A 19,172-nucleotide genomic window follows, 5' to 3' on the forward strand; every position below is an offset into this window, starting at 1 on the left:
AGGACTGATTATCAATGCAATCCAGTCGTCACATATTTTTCATATATATTATAAATATATGCTAATTTGCTCATTCCTCTTTCCACTTACATATACATTTTATTTCTACTTTTGTGTCATGCGGATACAATTTCAACCTTTGAATGATTAATTTTTATGCAGATTTATTTCCTTCAGAACATTATAGAAAGACTGCCTTATCATCACTGCCTAGAATTGGGTATTATTATTTATTTTACTCATAAAAGTTAATTGCACAATAATCCACAATACACACAGACATTGAGTAAATGTAGGTAAGAAAAATAGCAATACTTAAAACGTAAATAAAGACTATTGCAAAGTGGTTGTTCAACGATGCTATTTCATTAATTTTCGTGTTAAAAATGTAATTTAAGCAGCACTGTTATGGTACCAAAATTTTTTGTTTAGTTCTGCAAAACATTACACCTTGTATGTAATAGTGCTTTAGAAAATTTTGATTGTTAGTACATTTAAATGGCTCTACAGCAGAGACCATACAGATTGGTATGGAGTCAATATTCAGGGAGTGTTTGCAGGGCAGTCTTGAACAGAATTTCAAAGTTTTTGTGCAATATGAAAAATTGTTTCAAACTTGAAATGTGTAATTTGGTGACGATTAAAGGCACATGTAAACGTGATTGCTATAAAGAACTGGAATTTATTTGAAGCAGATTTCTAAAATTGAATCCCTTGCTCTCCAACACCTGGAAGGGCATTCCAGATGGCACCTCCATAAATTATACATCCTGCTGACATCCTACTGCTTTGGGGCACCACTATCCAACTACCTACACTACCCACAGTGTTCGTCCTCTTCAACAACTCATAGCACCAAGACACCACCTAGCAGACCTTTTCAGCTTGCCACATCCCCAAAACTTCCTACCCACACTCCAAATCAAGAGCATAAACAACTCTGACAAACTGTTGTTAACCTTTCCACCAATCCTCATCCCTACAGAAGTTTCAGTCACATCCAAAGGATTCACCTTTAGCCCTACACCAAAATTTAACCATGTTGGACTTGTTAAAGACCTTCTCTCCTTCTCCTTATCACTGCAATGGAAACATTTCCATGCCACCAATTCCTCCAACCAAAGCCAACCAAATTCCAACAATGAACATTGCCTCTCCCAGTTTATACCACCATCCAACTGGATTCTCCCCTCCTCCCACCTAACCACCCTCTGGTCACCTTCCATGAATTCCTTACCACCAACTTGGCCTCACCATCCTTTCCCAGATCCCTTCCTAAGAATACCAACCTTTCAGCAGATGAAAGGACAGTATTACACAGTTTCAAAACAGATCCTGACCTAATCATTCTCCCGGCACACAAAGGCTCCACCAACCTCATGACGACTCACAGCGAGTACCTGGTGGAAGGCCCCTGCTAATTGTCTCACTCATCCACCTACAAACTCTGCCAGTGTGATCCCATCCCAGAAGCCCAACATAACCTTCAATCTCTGCTTAAAGCCTTAGGCCCTCCCAGAACCTCTCCTCTGAATCCATTTCCCTCCTCACTCCTATGACACCCCTCCTCTCCCCTCTACTGACTGCCCAAAATTCAAAAACTCAACAATACTGGACACACAATTTTAGCTGGTTATTGTGTCCTCACTGAATGGATTTCGGCCCTCATTGACCACCACCTCCAACCAACTGCCCATAATCCAGCCTTCCAACTCAAAGATACTAACCACTTCCTTCACTGAGTCTCCACTATATCCATCCCTTTACCTACTGGTCACTGGTGATGTCACTTCCCTATACACCAACATCCCTCATTCCCATGGTCTTGCCACGTTTTAACACCACCTTTCTCAACATCCTTCAGACTCAAAACCCACTACCTTATTCCTCATACCCCTAACTAATTTTATCCTAATACATAACAACTTCTCCTCTAAAGGGTAGGTATACAAACAAATCTGTGGCACAGCCACTGGCACCTGCATGGCACCCTCTTATTCCAGTCTGTTTATGGGCCATCAAAAAACATTCCTGGCCTTCTCAAACCCCAAACCCTTGGTCTAGTTCACTTTCACTGGTGATAGCATCATGATTTGGACTCGGGGCCAAGACACCGTACCCTCATTCCTTCAAAACATCAACACCTCCTCTCCCATTCACTTAACTTGATCTTTTTCAACCCAGCATACTATCTTCCCGGATGTTGACCTCCTCCTCCTCCTCCTCCTCCTTCTCCCCCCCCCCCCCCCCCCCCCAATGGTTCCATCCACATCTCTCTCCACATTAGAGCAACCAAACACCAACAGTACCTGCATTTTGACAGCTGCAATCTCTTCCACACCAAAAAATCGCTCCCTTTTCCAGTATGTTGAAAGTGTCACCAATGCCTTCAAAGACAGACACTAACCCCCAGACCTAGTCCATAAACATACTTCCCACGCTATTTCCCCACACACCTCTAATCCTCCCACCACCCCTAAGAGCCAGCTACAAAAAAGTGCCCCCCTTCGTCACCCATTACCACACTGGACTGTAACAACAGAACCACATCCTCCATCAGGGCTTTGATTATCTACAATCATGCCCTGAAATGAGTGGTGTTCTGTCACTCAGTCAACCTCCACAACGTCCTAGTACATCCCTATAACACTCCCACAGGGGTTAGACCCCTATGGAAGACCCTGATGCAAGATCTGCCCCATCCATGCACCCAGAACTTCCTATTCCAGTCCTGTCACAGCCCCATCTTACCCCATCAAAGTCTGAGGCAGCTGTGAAAACAGCCATGTCTTATTACCAGTCCTGCTCCAACCACTGCACAGTTCTTTTCATATGAGTACAGCTACTAACCAGCCGTCCACCAGGATGAATGGCCACTGACAAAGTATGGCAAAGAGCAAAGTATGGCAAAGAGCAAAGTATGGCAAAGAGCAAAGTATGGCAAAGAGCAAAGTATGGCAAAGAGCAAAGTATGGCAAAGAGCAAAGTATGGCAAAGAGCAAAGTATGGCAAAGAGCAAAGTATGGCAAAGAGCAAAGTATGGCAAAGAGCAAAGTATGGCAAAGAGCAAAGTATGGCAAAGAGCAAAGTATGGCAAAGAGCAAAGTATGGCACCCAGTGACACAACATGCAGCTGAACATAATATGCTTGATTTCAATAGCTGCTTTACAATCTGAGTCATCTGGCTCCTCCCCTCCACCACCAGCTTTTCTGAACTGCACAGATGAGAGTTAGCCTTACAGGGGATTCTCCACTCCTGAAATTATCCCGACCTAAACCTATGCTAACCTACTGCCCCTACACCCTTCACTGAACAGTTTCTGCCCCCTCTATCTTGTCACCTCTTCCCTTTTCACATCCCCCACCCTCATTGTGTCCTGCTCTCTGCCAATGCACCCACCCATCCTTTCCCCTTCTCCGCTACTCTCCTTTTCCACTCTCCATGTTTTTCACCCCACACCCCACCTCCTGAAGCTATGCCTGGGAATCTAATCAGGCTGCCCTGCATGCCCTTCCTGACAGCACCCTTCTTTCCCCCCACCCATACCCTGCTATCCCTCTCCTTTGTCTGCTCCACTCCAGATTGCTGTTCACCTGACAGTTACATTCTGGTCAGAACTGCCAGTGGTAGTGGTCGTGTGCATGAGGTTGCTGTAGGAGGCCTAGGTCGAAAGCTATAATGTGCAACAATCTAGTCGTTGTGCCTGTTTGCAACTCAACAGGTCATCTTTATGGTGTGTAGCAATCTATCCTTTTCCTAATATTGTTGGAACCTTGAGTTGGGTTACTAACAATGAAAAATGTAGCCAGGCAACAGTCACTTCAACCCCCAAAGATAACTACATTTCACTGAAAAACATTGACTTATCATCAGATGCTATTAACTTATAGTGACGTAGATCAGCTTGTTCTGATCAGATCACCTAAAAATAATTTTTAGCTCCATCCAAAATTTGGAAGTTTTACTCATAATCACATGGTAGCATTAGTGTGTACCCAAGAAGGTACTTTTTAGGTTCATAATGTTATAACAAGAAAATGAAAAATGATCTCTGGCTTTTACATCAACTAAAAAACTTCTCTCCTGTTTTTGTTTGTATCACAGGTACCTGGATGTTATTGCATAAGCACTATAGAAAAGGAGGAAGATTAGTTTTTTAATGCTCTGCTGAGAGCAGAAGCTCTGAGAAGACCAGAGTGGGCCATGTGTCAGGCAGTGACTTTCATAGGAACTGTTCCAGTACTGCCATAAGTGATTTAGAGATACCATAAAATACATGAATTGGATGGTTAGACAAGGATTTGAACTGCTGCCCTCCCGATTGCAAGTCTAGTGTGTTACCAGAGTGCTGCCCTACTTGGAAACAGCAACTACAGGGTGTTTCAAAAATGACCGGTATATTTGAAACGGCAATAAAAACTAAACGAGCAGCGATAGAAATACACCATTTGTTGCAATATGCTTGGGACAACAGTACATTTTCAGGCGGACAAACTTTCGAAATTACAGTAGTTACAATTTTCAACAACAGATGGCACTGCAAGTGATGTGAAAGATATAGAAGACAACGCAGTCTGTGGGTGCACCATTCTGTAAGTCGTCTTTCTGCTGTAGGCGTGTGCTGTTCACAACGTGCAAGTGTGCTGTAGACAACATGGTTTATTCCTTAGAACAGAGGATTTTTCTGGTGTTGGAATTCCACCGCCTAGAATACAGTGTTGTTGCAACAAGACGAAGTTTTCAACAGAGGTTTAATGTAACCAAAGGACCAAAAAGCGATACAATAAAGGATCTGTTTGAAAAATTTCAACGGACTGGGAACGTGACGGATGAACGTGCTGGAAAGGTAGGGCGACTGCGTACGGCAACCACAGAGGGCAACGCGTAGCTAGTGCAGCAGGTGATCCAACAGCGGCCTCGGGCTTCCGTTCGCCGTGTTGCAGCTGCGGTCCAAATGACGCCAACGTCCACGTATCGTCTCATGCGCCAGAGTTTACACCTCTATCCATACAAAATTCAAACGCGGCAACCCCTCAGCGCCACTACCATTGCTGCACGAGAGACATTCGCTAACGATATAGTGCACAGGATTGATGACGGCGATATGCATGTGGGCAGCATTTGGTTTACTGACGAAGCTTATTTTTACCTGGACGGCTTCGTCAATAAACAGAACTGGCGCATATGGGGAACCGAAAAGCCCCATGTTGCAGTCCCATCGTCCCTGCATCCTCAAAAAGTACTGGTCTGGGCCGCCATTTCTTCCAAAGGAATCATTGGCCCATTTTTCAGATCCGAAACGATTACTGCATCATGCTATCTGGACATTCTTCGTGAATTTGTGGTGGTACAAACTGCCTTAGATGACACTGCGAACACCTCGTGGTTTATGCAAGATGGTGCCCGGCCACATCGCACGGCCGACGTCTTTAATTTCCTGAATGAATATTTCAATGATCGTGTGATTGCTTTGGGCTATCCGAAACATGCAGGAGGCGGCGTGGATTAGCCTCCCTATTCGCCAGACATGAACCCCTGTGACTTCTTTCTGTGGGGACACTTGAAAGACCAGGTGTACTGCCAGAATCCAGAAACAATTGAACAGCTGAAGCAGTACATCTCATCTGCATGTGAAGCCATTCCGCCAGACACGTTGTCAAAGGCTTCGGGTAATTTCATTCAGAGACTACGCCATATTATTGCTACGCATGGTGGATATGAGGAAAATATCGTACTATAGAGTTTCCCAGACCGCAGCGCCATCTGTTGTTGAAAATTGTAACTACTGTAATTTCGAAAGTTTGTCTGCCTGAAAATGTACTGTTGTCCCAAGCATATTGCAACAAACGGTGTATTTCTATCGCTGCTCGTTTAGTTTTTATTGCCGTTTCAAATATACCGGTCATTTTTGAAACCCCCTGTACATGGGCATGGGTAGCATGGCTGTAAAGTACTATTTTGTCACCCTAGAAAACACAATTAAGATACCAAACTCTAATGACCAGCTTTTTCCTCTTCAACTCATGATAACTGAAGGACACCAGAAGAACAAATGTGCCCTCCCTTGGTAGAATACAGGTTCTCCAATGTTATCTTTGAATGTACTAGTCATTGTATAAATCTGAATGTGGTTTATTGGATTTACAATTCAAGACTGGAAGTGGGATAAGCTGAATGTACCAAAAATAAATATTTAGGAAATTGAGAAGAAACCTTACGGAAGTTATATTACAAATACTTTGTAGTTAATGAAACATAAATTCTGATATTTGACATCACTGTTAACATTTCACACAAACATTTTAAAAGGAACAGACTCCCATAAAACTTAAGATTTTGGTAAGGCTTAATGTACCATGCTACTTTGCCAAGAAAATGCTAAATGTCCATGTAAATTCTTACAATCTGATATCACTTACACAAAAATTCATAAAATGCTCTATATTTCATGTCAAGAAACGTGATCATAACAAATAGACCCTTCTTTTTCTCTTCACTTAATGTGCTTGGCAGTGGAAGCTGGTGCACATTTCCTAAGGATGGCAGATCATTGAAGTTCTGTCCCTTTTTTAACACAGAGAACTCAGTCCAGTCTGCTTCATCACAATGAGTTTTCATTAGAAGCTTTCCTTTCTTGTCTAAAGTGAAGTGTCTTATTGAAGCTTTGATGATCTTTAGTTAGCTGGTGCTAAGATATGTATTAACTAAGGAAGCCAGATCCAAGAAATCACCTTCACCCATGCTGATCACCTACAACAGGGGCAGGCAAATGTTGCACGCGGCACATGAACACACAGTGCTGCACGTGCGCTGCTCGCGTGCAATCGTCAACCTGGACAGTGGCGACAGCCAGCAGGTTGCAACAGTGTAGTACCAGGCTAAGCTGCGGACGTTGAAGCGAATCGACCACTACGTAGTGAACGTTGTACTTCAAGAACCGGAAAATGCAAAGTGAATCAAGGAAATGGAGAATTGGAGATTTGATATCTTTTAAAAAGGAATGGGAGAATCATTTTTTCTTTGTACAAAAACATGAAAATTGAAAATGTATAATATGTGACAGTATTCTCGCTGGTCAGCGGAAGTTTAATATTGAACACCATTATAATAAATTTCAGAATGTTCCCATTCTTAGTGCAATAAAAGAGGAATTTCTCAAGCGATTTGAGGATATATCATACTTATCCCAAGGTTTTGAATAGTTCTCGAGACAATCTGCTGTTTCTGTAGATGATATTCATCCCAGTTTGCAAAGGGAATTAATAGATCTACAGCGTAATTCTCACCTGAGAGACAAGTTCCTTTTGGCAAGACGTGTAATAGATTTTTATCACGACTTTCCACAGCAAGAGTTTCCTCGTCTCCATCATGAATCCATGAAGATAATGTCAATGTTTGGCTCGACATACGTTTGTGAGAGATTTTTTTCTATTATGAAAATTAATAAGTCTCGGTTAAGAGCAAACATCAGTAACGAAAATTTACGTAACTGTTTGTGTTTGTCTGTATGTAGAAATTTTGTTCCAGACATTAAACGTATTGTAAACGCCACCTGTGATAATTAAATAAAACGTATCATAGGTAATAGGTACTTTTTCAAACCATGATTACTTTCAAGCACTCTTACTAACCTTATTCCTTCATTCAATAAAGCAGGCCAGGAAACAAAACGCATTACAGAGGAAGAAGCAGAGAGATGGCATGGTGGGGGGTGGGGGGTGGGGGGTGGGGGGTGGGGGGGGGGTGGGGGGGAGAGGAGCGGGTGGCCAGCCTGCCCCCGTGTGCATGCAGAACACCTGTTAACTGCACACGTGCAAGTGCATCGCACACGTGCAGAATTCCTGCCCGCCCCTGACCTGCAAGGATCTTTTACTCTAACTGTGGCCACCATAACCTTCTTTTTCCTTTTCTCTATAATACCTAAGTCTTGATCAGAAGGCATGTAACTATGACCAAATACTAAACACTTGACTTCAACACTTTCAAAGATACCTTCTGAAACAAGCAAAATTAAAGCCATCAACATTATACAATTTTTGTTCTGTCTGATGCAGTTGTCACACCACAAAATGAGTACCTTTTTGTGCATCATCCCATAGCTATAACCTCTAATACACAGGACGACATTTCATTACCTCCTTGGCCAACTAGATCCTCATACCACATGCACATGAATAATTTACCCGAAACAGCTTGTATTCCCAAGTTATAATTTGAGAGTTGTCTTGAGTAAAACATGTTGCTGAGTGTCCACGTAGGTGTAAACAAAACTTTTTGCCAATCTCTGGACACAGTGCATGTTTTACTTAAAGGCATCTGTTGTTGTTGTGGTCTTCAGTCCTGAGACTGGTTTGATGCAGCTCTCCATGCTACTCTATCCTGTGCAAGCTTCTTCATCTCCCAGTACCTACTGCAACCTACATCCTTCTGAATCTGCTTAGTATATTCATCTCTTGGTCTCCCTCTACGATTTTTACTACTTCTAGTCAAGTTGTGCCACAAACTTCTCTTCTCCCCAATCCTATTCAACACCTGCTCATTAGTTATGTGATCTATCCATCTAATCTTCAGCATTCTTCTGTAGCACCACATTTCAAAAGCTTCTATTCTCTTCTTGTCTAAACTATTTATCGTCCATGTTTCACTTCCATACATGGCTACACTCCATACAAATACTTTCAGAAACGACTTCCTGACACTTAAATCTATACTCGATGTTAACAAATTTCTCTTCTTCAGAAATGCTTTCCTTGCCATTGCCAGTCTACATTTTATATCCTCTCTACTTCGACCTTCATCAGTTATTTTGCTCCCCAAATAGCAAAACTCCTTTACTACTTTAAGTGTCTCATTTCCTAATCTAATACCCTCAGCATCACCCGACCTAATTCGACTACATTCCATTCTCCTCGTTTTGCTTTTGTTGATGTTCATCTTATATCCTCCTTTCAAGATACTATCAATTCCGTTCAACTGCTCTTCCAAGTCCTTTGCTGTCTCTGACAGAATTACAATGTCATCGGCGAACTTCAAAGTTTTTATTTCTTCTCCATGGATTTTAATACCTACTCCGAATTTTTCTTTTGTTTCCTTTACTGCTTGCTCAATACACAGATTGAATAACATTGGGGAGAGGCTACAACCCTGTCTCACTCCCTTCCCAACCACTGCTTCCCTTTCATGCCCCTCAACTCTTATAACTGCCGTTTGGTTTCTATATAAATTGTAAATAGCCTTTCGCTCCCTGTATTTTACCCCTGACATTTTCAGAATTTGAAAGAGAGTATTCCAGTCAACATTGTCTAAAGCTTTCTCTAAGTCTACAAATGCTAGAAACGTAGGTTTGCCTTTCCTTAATCTAGCTTCTAAGAGAAGTCATAGGGTCAGTATTGCCTCACGTGTTCCAATATTTCTACGGAATCCAAACTGATCTTCCTCAAGGTTGGCTTCTACTAGTTTTTCCATTCGTCTGTAAAGAATTCGCGTTAGTATTTTGCAGCCGTGACTTATTAAACTGATAGTTCGGTAATTTTCACATCTGTCAACACCTGCTTTCTTTGGGATTGGAATTATTATATTCTTCTTGAAGTCTGAGGGTATTTCGCCTGTCTCATACATCTTGCTCACCAGATGGTAGGCATCTATGAATTTGTAAAGTCGATTTTCATCAAGTCCTGAGCTTTCTTGGCATTTTCATGATGAATTAACAGTGCAGAATTGACAGATTCATCAGAGATAATTTTAGTTTGCAAACTCAGCTTATGAAATAGTTCACACGTGCTCTTTCTTGGTCTGCTGAAAGAAACATAGCTGAAGAATTTCTTGAAGATGGTAGAATAATATTTGTAAGTCAGTGAGGAAGGCACATGTTTTTCTTTAAAAGACGCATACATCTGGTTTTTATTTAAGTTCAGGCTGAAATATTTCTTTACCTAACTTTCTTCTGCCACAGTGACATTCTTCTCTGGGAAAACTATTAATGTCTACTTTGATTAGATTCATGTCTTCATCATTGAACTTTTTTTTATAAGCATGAGAAACCTGCAATGTTTCCTCTACAGTCGTCATACATTGTTTCTCCCTTTTCAAGTTTCTCTTCATGAGTCTGTAGTTGTGGGAAAAAATTCAAAAAAATATTTTAGAAATTTTCACTACATCCTTGCACACATCTTCCTGAAGCATTAGGTACTGTGCAATACATGCTGGCTTGGTTCCTGCTCTCTTAGGGCTTATCGTATCTACCGTGATGTCTTCTGTCAACACAAGTTACTTAAAAGCACCCTATTAAGTATATACCCTGTTGCTCTTCAGCGAGTTGGTAGAACTGCACAGCCACAAGCTCTCTGTGTTCATACAATAATGACTTGCAGGGATATCTGCATTTGCACAGCACCTGAAAACAAACCTATATAATATCAAAGAGAATAATAATAAATGAAAAGCACCAGTTTGCTTTTGTTCTACAATATTGTAGAACAAAAGCAAACTGGTGCTTTTCATTTATTATTATAATGTTGTTCTACCAAGAACCGACGGAAGATTCTGTTAATATCAAAGAGAATAGTAATAATGAAACTAAAATGGCAATATTCCTCATAGATATTTTATTATGTAACGCAAAATACAGCACAATACCTATGGTTTGAACTGCTTAGGAACAGATGCTGTCCCTTTCTACGTTGAATATGGGCTTCCATGAATTATCAGCTCCAAGTTTCAGTTCAAAAATGGTTTAAATGGCTCTGAGCACTATGGGACTTAACATCTGAGGTCATCAGTCCCCTACAACTTAGAACTACTTAAACCTAACTAACCTATGGACATCACACACATCCATGCCCGAGGCAGGATTCGAACCTGCGACCATAGCAGTCACGCGGTTCCGGACTCAAGCGCCTAGAACCACTCTGCCACCGCGGCCGGCCTCATTTTTAGTTAAAAACCATTTTTTTTCTTTCCTTTCCTTTATTGTATAGCAATTAACAGTATCAATGCAAGTACACAACACTCAAAGTACTACAATGGCATAGCTCACACCAGACACAGGTTACAACAATCACTGCCTTCAGGCACAACAAATTCAGCATTCACCGTGCTGCTGCCATCGAACATCCTTTCTCCTACATCTATTGACATTCTTGTGAACATTATGAAACCTTTGTGGTACTTCAACCTTTTCCATGTTATTTACCTTGGCATATATAACAGTTTCCATGAACAATTTGACACTGCATAATTTTGACACTTTCAACATTTCTGACTTCCAGGCTTCAATTGTTGCTAGAACATGTACATTAGACAGACGTCTACTAAACATCACTTTCAGTGAAGAGATTGCAGACCATAAGCTTGCACACAGAATTTGCCCATTTGTGCTGGAATTTTCTTCAGTAACATACAAGGTAGACTCTCCTGGAATTATTGTATATTCATGGCTGTTGGTCTTTCTGCAGGTTTGGAATAGTCTTGGTGTGTCTGTTGCTGTATCCAGATGACAGATGCACTTTTAATGCTCTAGGCAGGTCTGTGTAAACCAGCCTGTACTGTCCCTAACATACATTTTGCTTTCAGAGACTATTCAATAAATGAATTAAGACTTGTTTACACAAGTGAGGTGGTACATGTTTATGTACATATATAACCTATGTACTTTGCAAGTCTCTGTACAGGAAATGGTGGAGATTACATTGTTCCAATGTCAGTGATTTTTTGTCCTGTCTCGGATAGTAGCCAACAATATAGTACAGTATCGAATATCTTTTGGAAATCCAGGAACACAGAAATTACACATTCATTTATATCTATTGTTTGTATGACACAATGTGTAAACAAAGCAAGCTGTGTTTCACTGGGTGGTTTTTCCTGAATCTGTGCTGATTCTTTCAATGACCAGAACTTCATAAACTCTGAACTGAAAGTAGGCTCTAGGATCCTGCAACAGATTAATGCATATGATACCTGTTTTAATTCTGTGCAGCTGATCTCTTACACTTTCTGTAAATAGGAATGAGCTGTGCTCTTTTACAGTCATGTGGGATTATTTGGAGCTCAAGAGACTACTGATAAATATGATCTTATAAAGGAGCTAATTCTGCAACAGTCTTAACTGCTTTTCAATACTGGGGATGGTACTATCAATATCTCTCATTTGTGAGTCTGCACAGTGGTCAAACATTGGTACAATAGTATCCTCATGTGTGAATACCTCTTTAAATATGGAATTTAATATATGGAATTTAATATTTCTGCTGTTTTCTGTTTCAACAACAGTCAGATTCACAGGAGAATGCATGGAAGATTTGAAACCATTCATTGACTTTACCTATGATCAGAACTTCCTGGTATTAAGAAAGATATTCACCTGGGTCTGATTGCGAACATTACTGTAGGCTTCAAACACAGATACATTGCTTTTAATTTTCTTCATCAGTTTCCCTGAAGTCTTTTTTATGAGATTGTCGTGCTCTCCAAACAACACAATTATTTAGAATACATCTACGCAGACTGTGGATGTCTTTCAGCTTTAACCACAAAATATTCTCTTAAGTTTCTTGATGGCCTTCCAAGCTTTGGTGACCGCTACTCCTGTAACAGTATCATGATTGCTAATCCCAATCTCACTGGTGACACTCTCTAGAAGATTGTGTCTCTTTTTAACTGGGAATCAGAAATATGTCTTTTGCGTGTGGATTATTAGACTAGTTGTTCGAGGCAATTGTCAGAGTTTTTCAATATTACTTCACAAGACTGATTGTTCTTACTGTTGATAACACGTCAGTGGTTTTCCCCTGTTGATGATAAACAGGTTAAATTCACCAACCACTACTACTCCTACTACTACTACTACTACTACTACTGTATGCTCAAGGTATTTCCTTGCTATCTTTAAATGGCTGTATCATGATATGTGTGAATCAGGTGGTCAGTAAAAACATCCTGTTATTAATTTAAGCCCACAGAACCTCGTTACTGTTGTTCATAGTAGTGCACAGAGGACAAATTCCTCATTAGACTTAATGCTTCTGCTTACTGCTGTAAACTTTCATCTTCCTGGGAAGCCTAACCAATATTTCCAATATATGTTCCATGTATTGTCAAAAATTTCCCTATCTCTACTTTGGGATTCATGCACCTCTCAGTTAGCATGATGTGGGATGACTGCTTTCTATGACAGTTGTGAGCTCTGGGATATTGTTGCGAATACTCTGGTAGTTTAACAGTGAATATTTTGAGATTCTCCTTCCCTACATTTGCTATCTGGCTTATTGAAATAGTGGTTTATGTGATGCTAGTTTTTCTAATGAGGGTCTCAGTAATGTAAAAATGACAAACATATGCATTCCACATTTCCCTGCCACCTGAGTAGCCATGTATAGTAAATATTGCACACCTGACCAATCCACAGTGACTCTATAGTTCTCCACTGAGCAACATAGGTCAAGCAATCTACTGCTAATCTTGTTGCAGACCCAGCAAAGCCTTGGGTTTAGACCCCCATGCAGCTCACAACTGGCACCCAATTAGTCTTAGGATTAATGCTGGAAATTGATCACTGTGCAGAAGCCTCACAAATGAGGCTAACCTTCACCACCTTTCCTACCAGTCTCTGTAAAGAACTGGAAATTGTCTCAGAATCCAGGTGCCAACATGAGTGAGGATCTGCATGTGATACAACTGGTGTTTTCAACTGTTTCTAAGACAAACACTTCCAACTAGCAGACAATTCCTTCCAGAGTAACAATGAGTGCACACTTGGTTCATTTCATTGTTGTGATGCTCTTTCCCCAAGAGAGCTCATCACACATCTAACACTGAAACTGACCACCACTAACAGCCTTTCCTTTCCCTATGCAGTTGCCCTAATCATGTCAGAAGTGAAACCACTGCATAAGCAGGAGAGGCAAGACTCAGTAGCTGTCTCATTTTTAAGCTGGAGGCAATGCCTCAAACCATTTGTTAGAGGTATGGAGCTAGCCTCACAAGTGCCGGCTGTATCATGCTCTGTGCCAACTGTGAGGGAATGCCTCATGCAGCAGTTTTAAATGTGTTGTGACTCCACAGAATAAAGGTGCTTTACCCACGTTGCATATCATGTAATCCCATACCAACTTCAATTACTGAAATCTATTAAATGAATGAGATTGGAATGCATGCTGTTTGTTGAGATTTTCCACATTTGGAGGATGTGGAACATTTGCCAAAATACATGCCCCATTGTAGCCGAGTACATCATCAATGGGCTGCATCATTTTATTCTAGCTCTTTTAGGACTGTGTTCAGTACTATGACACAGGGATTTCAATGTATACCAGGACAGCAGCCATGTATCTGTAAACAAACTAACTAACTCACTAACTAACTAACCAACCAGATTTGGGTTGAAGCTCTTCTGTCCATGTTTGCTTACAAACAGATTTGTTCTTGGAGAGGGTACACCTTGAGCAAAACATAATTTCTTTTTATTCCCCAGACATATTTTGCTGAAGTTACAGCATCAAAGTGGGTTTTATATTATCTTCTTGTTACAATATGCTGTGGATTTCCTGGATTTTATGTGATTCAATGTAGGTGTTTTGTTTCAACAAACAACTACAATTAATTACAGAAAATCCAGAATTTGAGAAAAGCAATTTCCTACAAAGCTATGAGTAATTAAGTGTTATTTGACAGACATGCATTCAATATTAAGATATTTAAGATTTCCAAGTCGCAAGAGGACAAATCATCATAATAATTACTCTAATGAGAGACATTTTGCTACGACTGTCAGTTACTGAACTGTCTACGTTAGGGATATTTTTACTAGTAATATGCCATCATTTATAGGCATCTCTAAAATCCAGTTGTCATAAATGACCATCACAACTACAATTCTTAGGTTAACCAAAATTTTACTGTACGTTTTGTAAATACATACTGTAAAAAGAAAATAGAAAGTAAATCATTTACGCACCTGTGTTTCACAATTGTCACTGTGGAGTTAGCAAGGCTGCTGCCTAATATGGATGCAGAACGTTCTAGTCCTTCATACACAGTGCCAATCCCTTGCACTGCGCCAGCTGCCACTTCCAGCACTCCCTCCATACGTGCCTTGGCTTCTTCCTCTCCTGACCCAGACACTTTTGTCAGTAACTTCGTTCCTTGTTCACGAACATGTGGTGCAAGGTACCTTCCAAGAGCCACAGTTGCAGTTCCGACTTTGCTAGCTGAGGAGAATGTAAAGGTTTAATCATTACTTTGGTGATAAATTTTAACTTTTGAATATACAGGGCTACTATACATGATTCACTTGTTTTCAAAGTTCTGTATTTTCCAAAGTACTACATGTACACATGTACAAATATGAGTAAGATTGATGCATGAATAATCAATAGAGCCATAAACTTATCAAGTTTGCATTGTGACCACCAGTTGACTTTTTGAGACCAGTGCCTTGATAAAATGGTGAAAAGCAGGGAAAAAAGTTTCTCGCCCCCAAGCTGATATTCAGTGATGAAGCAACCTTCCATTTATAAGGAAAGGCAAATTACCACAATGTGAGAGTGTGGGGCACTGAAAATCCTTATAAAATTGTGATGTATTTTGCTGAAGTTAAAGTTTTCTGCACAGAGTCACCGATGAATCTGTATGGGTGACTTTTCTAATGTGAAAAGACTGTGAGGGGTACCTCTTAACTCAATACATTGCAGCTAATAGTTGCTTCCACAACTGACTGCTCAGTCCAAGAATTTCATCCTCCAACAAGGCAGGGCACCCCACTCCCCCTCCCTCACCTTCCAACAATGCAGGGACCCCCCCCCCCCCTCCCCAATTGGAGTATTGATGTTCATCACCTCCTAAACAACAAATTTCTGCCCCACTGGTTTGCACTCAGTAGTGAAAATGATGTGGCTCTGTTCCCTTCCCCCCCTGCCCTCCAGGTCCCCTGATGTAGAGCCTTGTGACTTTTCCCTTTGGGGGTACATTAAGAGCTGTGTTCACGTACCCCCACTGTCAAGATCACTGGAACACCTCAGAGAACGCCTCAAGACTGTTGTGATGATTACTCACAGGACAATGCTATACAAGAAAAGGAATGAACTCGATTACCTCTTGGACATGCATCAATTGACCACAGGCAATTACAGAACATTTGTAAAGAGCATAATGCAACCCTGGTGAGTTTACAGTTCTGCTTACACATCGATCATATTTGTACGTGTAATACTTTGGACAATATAGAGCTTTGAAAATGAATGAACATAAAGTGTGTCCCTCCTATGAGTCGTCAGGTGCATTTTCTCTAGTGTTACAGCAGATATTTGGAATTTCCCTTTTGCAATGTGTTACTGAAGTCATTCCAAACAAATACTGCTCATCATGTCTTTCATGTCGATGGAAGGCACTGGATTGTTTCCTGTTACAAATAAAATTATTTTTAAAAAGAATTTTAAGTGCATGTTTGACATAGTGCTCCCAAATTAGTCAAGTGTGATTATTGGTTAATCAATATACAAGGATTCCATTTCTATTTCTATCTGCGGCGGCCCTATGATCGCAATTCCAAGCATGCATGGCAGTTACTCTGACTCAAGTAGAAGACATGTACACCATTTTCAGATCACTGCTGCCCGACGCATGCTTTGTAGCGCTTCTTTATAATGTCAGCTGTAATTGAAAATGCTGTCGCATGTGAAATCAGATCTGCGATTCGTTTTCTAAATTCAAAGAAAGTTAAACCAAAGGAAATTCATTTGCAAATCTGCAAGGTTTACAGACAAAATGCTATGAGTGATTCAGTTGTTAGAAGGTGGGTCAGACTGTTCAACGAAGGACATGATCATGTGCACAATGAAGAACGAAGTGGACATCCATCTGTGGTTACTGATGAATTGGTTCACACAACTGGAGAGAAGATAAGATATAACCGTAAGTTTACCCCTTGCTATGGAAGTTCCGCAATTCTCACAATCACTAATTCATGAAATTGTTACTGAAAAACTGAAATTTTGAAAACTTTGCTCACATTGGGTACCCAAAATTCTTACTGAACAACACAAAAAACAATGGATGCACAGTGCACTTCAGTTTTTAACACACTACAATGAAGAAGGCGATGGTTTTCTTTCTCAGATAGTCATGGAGGATGAAACTTCGGTATCGTACGACACCCCTGAAACAAATGGCAATCAATGGAATGGAGGCAAACTTCATCCCTAACAAACCTAAGCAAATCTTGTCACCTTGGAAAGTGAAGTGCACCGTTTTTTAGGACATAAAAGGCATTTTGCTGATTGATTTCTTACCATGAGGCCAAACAATGAATGCATATGGTTACTGAAAGACCATTAAGAAATTGTGCTGCGCAATACAGAACAAGCGCCGAGGATTACTGTCAAAAGGTGTTGTTTTTTTCCATGATAATGTCCGACCTCACACGGCGAATGTGACCAAACAACTATTATGGGAATTCCACTGGGACACATTTGATCATCCTCTGTACAGCCCGGACCTCGTTCATAGCGACTTTCATCTCTTCTCTAAAATCTGACCCTGGTGGTCAACACTTCAACGATGATAACGAGCTGAAAGAACATGTTACCACATGGTTGAAAACACAGGTGGCAACCTTCTATGAAGAAGGCATACAAAAACTTGTGCCACACTATGACAAGTGCCTACAAAATTTCAGAATCTATGTAGAAAAGTAGTTTAATGGTTGTAGATTTTTGTACAATAAATATTTTTTCTGTATCTGTGCACATTTGTTTTATATAACCAAACGGAACTTACTTTGTGGACGTACCTCGTATATTAACAGGGACAGTAAAACATGAAGATAACCAGTACTGCAGCAGCAGCATCGCCCTGGCCGTGATGATTGCATCATGGCTCAGTTGCTCCTGGAGTGTTTTAATGTCACTGTTAGTACTTGCTGATGACACAAATATCACTCTAGAGTGATTTGGGACTACTCCATCAAATGGAGGAGGAGGAGTGTTTAACGTCCCGTCGACAACGAGGTCATTAGAGACAGAGCACAAGCTCGGATTAGGGAAGGATGGGGAAGGAAATCGACTGTGCCCTTTCGAAGGAACCATCCTGGCATTTGCCTGAAGTGATCTAGGGAAATCACGGAAAACCTAAATCAGGATGGCCGGACGCAGGATTGAACCGTCGTCCTCCCGAATGCGAGTCTAGTGTCATCAAATGGCATTTGAAGTTACACTTACAAATAATTTTGTTTGTAATGGGGAAACAAACCAACACTTTCCATGGACACTGGGAATTGCAGTCAAAACACAAGAGAAAATGCACCTGACAACTCTTAGGAGGGACATCCTCTAACAGAGAATATGAGCAAATTCAAAAGAATGAAAAAAGAAGTCAACATATTTGCAAAAATACAAAAAGAAAACTCTAATGAAGTGTACTCAAAATTAATACAAGGCCTCAGGAAGGCACCGATGACACTTCATTAGGTTGGGTACAAAACAAAGAAATAATTTACTATCAATATACAAACCACTACAAGTGTCGAAAAATTGATTCAGTGTTTCAGTGAATGAAGGGTAGGTAAGTTTGAAATAAACAAAGTAAAGGAAGCTGTGACATTCTTTTATACATTATGTGTTGAGTCGATAACCTTACAACACTTCTAAACAGATAACACAAAAATTCAAAAACAAGAAAGGAGTACCAAAATTACCTTCAGAATAAGTAAAGGGTACAAAACATCTTTGGATTATAATTTGTACCACACACTTTCTGCAAAGCATTTATTGCAATATGTATAATCAACAACTTCAAATTGAAGTATGATCATCATTAAACTAAAAAATGTTCAATATTTACATCTGTTTATTACAGTCTTATTAAAAAGTATAATGTATACAAAATAAAATACTCCAAGAACAAAGCAAAAATAATTTGGACTATTTCTAAAAACAGTAAGAAACATCAGCTTCCAAAGTACAATACATAAAGAGATCATAAAATTCATCATGTGACTAAAAAGTATTAACAGGGAAATTAAAATGTTATGGAATTTATGATTTCCTCTTGTGTGTCTTACCTTTACAGCAGAAAATAGAGAGTTTCATTAACACACTTTCACAGTGATGAAACAGACTGGAGAACACAATGTGTGGTGTGCCACAAGTTTCAATTCTGCGTCCACTTTTGTTCTTA

The 19,172-nt window shown here is 40.3% G+C and overlaps 1 protein-coding gene across 1 annotated transcript in view; it reads right to left on the reverse strand.

The window, feature by feature from the left end:
- Positions 1-19,172, reverse strand: part of LOC124789649 (protein spartin) — a 100,047-nt gene that overhangs the window by 1,747 nt on the left and 79,128 nt on the right. Inside the window, exon 7 of the mRNA XM_047257082.1 lies at positions 14,956-15,208. Coding sequence (XP_047113038.1) covers positions 14,956-15,208 — 253 coding nt within the window. The remainder of the gene's footprint in view (positions 1-14,955; positions 15,209-19,172) is intronic.

The sequence above is a fragment of the Schistocerca piceifrons genome, chromosome 3 (assembly GCF_021461385.2).
Source record: "Schistocerca piceifrons isolate TAMUIC-IGC-003096 chromosome 3, iqSchPice1.1, whole genome shotgun sequence".
Taxonomy (NCBI): Eukaryota; Metazoa; Arthropoda; class Insecta; order Orthoptera; family Acrididae; genus Schistocerca; species Schistocerca piceifrons.